This window comes from Alligator sinensis, unplaced genomic scaffold, assembly GCF_000455745.1.
Source record: "Alligator sinensis unplaced genomic scaffold, ASM45574v1 scaffold1778_1, whole genome shotgun sequence".
Lineage (NCBI taxonomy): Eukaryota > Metazoa > Chordata > Crocodylia > Alligatoridae > Alligator > Alligator sinensis.
In genome coordinates this window covers 8,894-13,548 of record NW_005843529.1, presented here as the reverse complement: position 1 = coordinate 13,548, position 4,655 = coordinate 8,894, and the positions used below count along the sequence as shown (strand labels likewise).

General features: G+C 49.1%; 1 protein-coding gene across 1 annotated transcript in view; it reads left to right on the top strand.

Annotated features, from left to right (window-relative positions):
• The window catches only part of VAV2 (vav guanine nucleotide exchange factor 2), a 75,158-nt gene extending 70,839 nt beyond the window's left edge, over positions 1–4,319 (top strand). Inside the window, exon 26 of the mRNA XM_025195475.1 lies at positions 774–4,319. Coding sequence (XP_025051260.1) covers positions 774–821 — 48 coding nt within the window. The 3' untranslated portion in view covers positions 822–4,319. The remainder of the gene's footprint in view (positions 1–773) is intronic.
• The last annotated feature ends 336 nt before the right edge of the window (positions 4,320–4,655 follow it).

Genomic DNA, 4,655 nt, shown 5'->3' with positions numbered 1-4,655 from the left:
CTGCAGCCCTGCCCCCCTCCCAGCACTGCCACTGCCTGCCCCAAGTGCAGCCCAGCCCAGCCCAACCCTCTGCTGGGAGGAGCCTGGCACCGCCCCGGCAGCGTACCCTCGCCCCATGCAGATCTGGGGGCACAGGCCCCCCATGTCCTTCTGGGGTGCGCACAGCAGCGGTAGCCACCCCCCTCCCCGTGCCCCTGGACAAGCCTTTCGTGGCTCCATCCTGCACCATCCTGGCTGGGCAGCACCTGCCCCAGCCACAGTCCCACTCCCTCCCTCACCACAGGGGCCTTGATCTGCCCCAACCACCACCCCTGCCCTCGACCCTGCCCCTTCCCCCACAACAGACTTACCAGCTGGACCCGCATATCGACTATTGGATCGGTATCAGCCGATATGGCTCCTTAAAAATCGGCCATTGGTATCGGCCCCAAAAATCTCTATTGGTGCACCGCTAGCTGCAGGGGCTTTTACCCGTCCTGCTTCTAACACACATTGCTACACCGGCAGAAATGTTATAGCATGGACCTAGCCTGAAGCACAAATGGATAAATGACTTGTTCCAGTCATGCAGCCAGTAGCATAGCTGGAAAAAAAAAAGGCTTGGTGTCCAGTTGCCCTGTCCCCCACCACGATGGTGAGAGTGTGCTGACATGATCCCTGCTGTATTGGAGAGCTGACACAAGAGTGTAAGGGCCTCAACTGTGCATGGGTGGGTCTTTGTGCACGTCCACACCCAAGCGGCCCTTCTGCTTATCTTCCCCTTTCTGTTGCAGATCGGTTGGTTTCCTTCGACCTATGTGGAGGAGGAGGGAGTGCAATGAGTCCCAGGTCTCTGACAAAAGACGCCCAGAAAAAGCCGCTGCAGACTGTGCACAGTTGTCCCAGCACCCAGGGCTCCAAGTGAAATGCAATCAGAAATCTTCCAGTATTACCAACAGCCACCCTATTACGAATTCTTCTGCAATCAGTCCTCTGTACAGTGTGTGTGCGTGTGTGCGTCGGGGGGTGCCACTGGCTTCCGGTCCTTGGTTGGGTTACTTGTATATAAGATTTATAGTCTATCGGGTGTTTGTGTGACAGCAGAAGTGACCTGGGAAAGTCGCTCTCAACAGCCTAGACGAAGCACCGAGAGGCTCAATGCAGCTGTGGCCAGAGACATTCTCCAAGCTGGTCTTATCAAGGGTGTTTCAGAAGCCACCGTGGTGTTGGCAGGAGGATGGGACAGGGTGGCTCCTGGACTGATGCCGGGAGTCGTGGGGGAATGCTTTCAGATCTCTGCTGAGAGGGAGCGAACTGACACCCCTTGCTGCTTGAATGGACTCTGCTGGATACTGGTTTCTCTGGGCAGGTTGGTACGTCGTGGCAGAGCCCACTAAGTCTGCTGGCGACGGGAGGAGGTGGGGGGGGATGAAGGCACCGCAACCTGCTGCAAGGAGACTGCTCTCATTTGATGCCTGTATGGATCTAGGGAAGGAGTTTTTTTTAACAGATAAGGATGAGTCTGAAGCCAAACGACAGAGCTGGGCACACCTACCTGTTAGCAGAGACCCCCTTATTTTGTATCACATGCCCTTTCTCTTAAGGCTAACTTTGGTCCCAGTAAGCTCACTCAGGGCAGAGGAGAGACGGTCCTTTGTGGTGACGGCCACATCTGGATCAGGAGGTCTGGTCGCATTGCAGGGCTGGGGATGTGCCTTCCCCAGGAAGAGTTTTTGCAAATCATCAGTGACATGAGGGATGGCACATGTGATAATAGATACAAATGTGCATCGTTTGCTCCAGTGTGTCCGCCGCTCTCATAGCCTATCTACCTTTCCTATTCCTAACAAGGATATATGTAAGCCACCCCACCAAACTAACGGCCTGTTCTTGCAGCCATTATGGCTCATTGAGCTCAATGGGGCCTACTCGGTAGGTGAGGGCTGTAAAACCAACCCCCAAGTTGCACAAAGCCGATGTTAAACAGTCTCTCCTTTGGCCACCATTTGGCATGACGTACTTTGCCCACCTCCCAGCTGTTCGTTGCTGTGAGTTAGAGAGAATCTGTGTTTCCCTTTCATGTTGTCTCTCTCTCATTGCTTTTGTGCCCTGAATGATGTTCATCCCCTCCCTTGCTTTCCACGTGGCGACCCTTTTCAGTTGGCGAGGAGGATGGTTGAGTGGAGTCCGCTGCAAGAGACTTCTGCCCTTTGGTCCCCAGACCAGAACGTCCACCCGAAGTGCACTCATGCAAAACCACCAACAAGAAGCAAACCCCAGGGATGTCATTTGAAGTGCCCTTTTGCGTGTTTGCTTCCTTTCCTTCAAGGTGTTCAGCAGCCCCATACCTTGTAACTTTGCTGCTGAGCTCTGTCTCTGGGCAAGATTCTTCTGTCATCAGCACCGGTGTAAATCCAGAGGAGCTGCCTGCATGAGATGTATGCAAGACCTATGCAAGGGTATGTCTCTCTCCTGCAGTGCACCGCTGAAGTCCTGCCTGTCGTGACAGAAGAGTATAGAGATCTTACCTAGCCGTTTTGCAAGCGCTCCGAGTATTATCTGGGGAAGAACAGCAGACGTTGTGCTGCCAAATTGGGATGGAAAAGCCATGAGGAGCATTCTGTGACCTTGCCAAGGAGGAAAACTGAATTAACTTTGAAAATGAGCTTGCTGTTAGCTTGGGACAATAGTCTGGTCTCTTGTTTCGACTCAGTCCTTGGGTTTTCATTCTTCTCCTGCATTGGGTCTTGGACTGAGCTTGCTCACCAGCTGCTCAGTACTCCTTGTGCCAAAGCTGCCAGTGAACCTCTCACATTGCACTGTATGGGTTAGAAACTATTTCCCAATTGAACTGTGCCCCTGCTATAACAGACTCATTCAGATGGCTGCTGCCCAAATGCCACCATCCGCAGACCCCTGCTACCAGGCGGGCATTATCGTTTGCATGCAACCAAGTGCATCTTGCTCTGCCGAGTGAGGGCCAGGACCAAGCGGTTCGATGGCATTTCCAGTGGTTTTATGAAGGTCATTCCTTGGTGCTAACCTATTCCAATCCAGCTCAGTTCATTTGAGTTTTAATTGTTTGCCAGTCCTGTATCTTTGCCTTTCATCATCTCAGCCTACCAATATTGAAAGGAGACGCGGCAGCACTTTGGAGAGGGGAAAGTGTAAAGGAGACTCAGGGAAGTTAAGTGCTCAGCTCTTACTGAATATCAATGAAAGCACGTTGAATTTCAGTGCGAGTTGGACATCCATTTCCATGAAGCACCGTTGACATTTCCAGCCTACAAGCCACCCATTTCCAAGCTGACTAACAAGTCTGGGTGCCCCACTTAAGACCTTATTTTTTTCCCCAAAAGTGCTGAGCAGCAGCCCTTGAGAAAGGAAAACCCCTTCTAGACATCAAAGCAATCCAGAATCATTTTTGCAAATGCAGGCCTCTCTAATCCTGTGTAATTGTGAGCAGACCCCATTCTCTAATAGCCACAAAGAAAATGGATCAGAAAGAAGAAAACCCAAGGGGATGCATTTATGCCTTGGGTATTTCCTGAGCCTTTAGGTGACCCCAATGACTATTATTTCACATGCAAAGAATCATGTTGTGAGGGAGCATGGAAGGTGAACCCCTCTCAAACACCGTATGCCCTTCTATCGCCGGGATCAGAAGAGCCCTCTTTGTACTGTGCAGCACGTCGGGTATCGTCATCAGCTCCCAAACGATGCAATTCATACACGCTCTGCCTACGACCGAGTGACTCCCCTTACTCTTGCCCAGCACAAGATCAGTCATTCCTCAGAAAAGTCTCTCGTGTTTACTGTTGTAAGAAACTTGTTAAAAAGAAATTTTTTTTTGTTTGTAATTATTCAGCCGATCGCCACGATATATATCTGTGAATAAGAAGGGAAAATGTTTTTTATGATGGTGAGAAAATTGTATATATATTTTAGTTCATCGCAAAACATTCGGAGTTGTAACGGGATACAGTGGAAAATAATATGTAAATTCCTTGATTTTTTTTTTTTTTTTTCCTTTGCACTAACTGGGATCGGAGGGGCGGGGAGAGGGGATCTAAAAGATAAAAGGGTTGTTTATGGAATAGTTTATAGTGGGGAATTTGGAAGTCATTTGGAGTAGCTTGTTAATGCTGGAATAGAAACTTTAGCTGCTACTTAGAAACCCTTTTGCATGTGGTTTTTCCAGATCTTTTTAAGTTACAGTACATCCAAGTAAATTCCACAACAAAAATAAAATGTAATTTTCTTGATACAATTTTTTTTCCAACCATGGTTTTTACTGCAAATAAACATACATTCTTTTCTGCCTAAGAGGATCCATTTCACCCTGGACTTTGTTTCTCAACTCCTTTTTTTGGGTTCAAGTGCTTTGGAAATGTGTTACCAACGGGATTGGGCTCCTCGCCCATTTGCTCTAGTATCGTGTCTTCACGGGGTGCCAATGCCAGCATCTTCAGAAGATGATAGAGTGGTTCCCAGTGAAATGACCTGCCTACAAGGAAATTGTTTTTGACCCCGATCAGTTCAAAGTTGGCTTATGTCGTGAAACATGAGAGTTCATACCCTTTCCACATGTTTTACTATATATTCTTGCTCAAATGCTGGATGTTCCTGTTCTCCCATGAAGCAACCAATCCTTTTTTCACAGCCGGCTGTGCTGT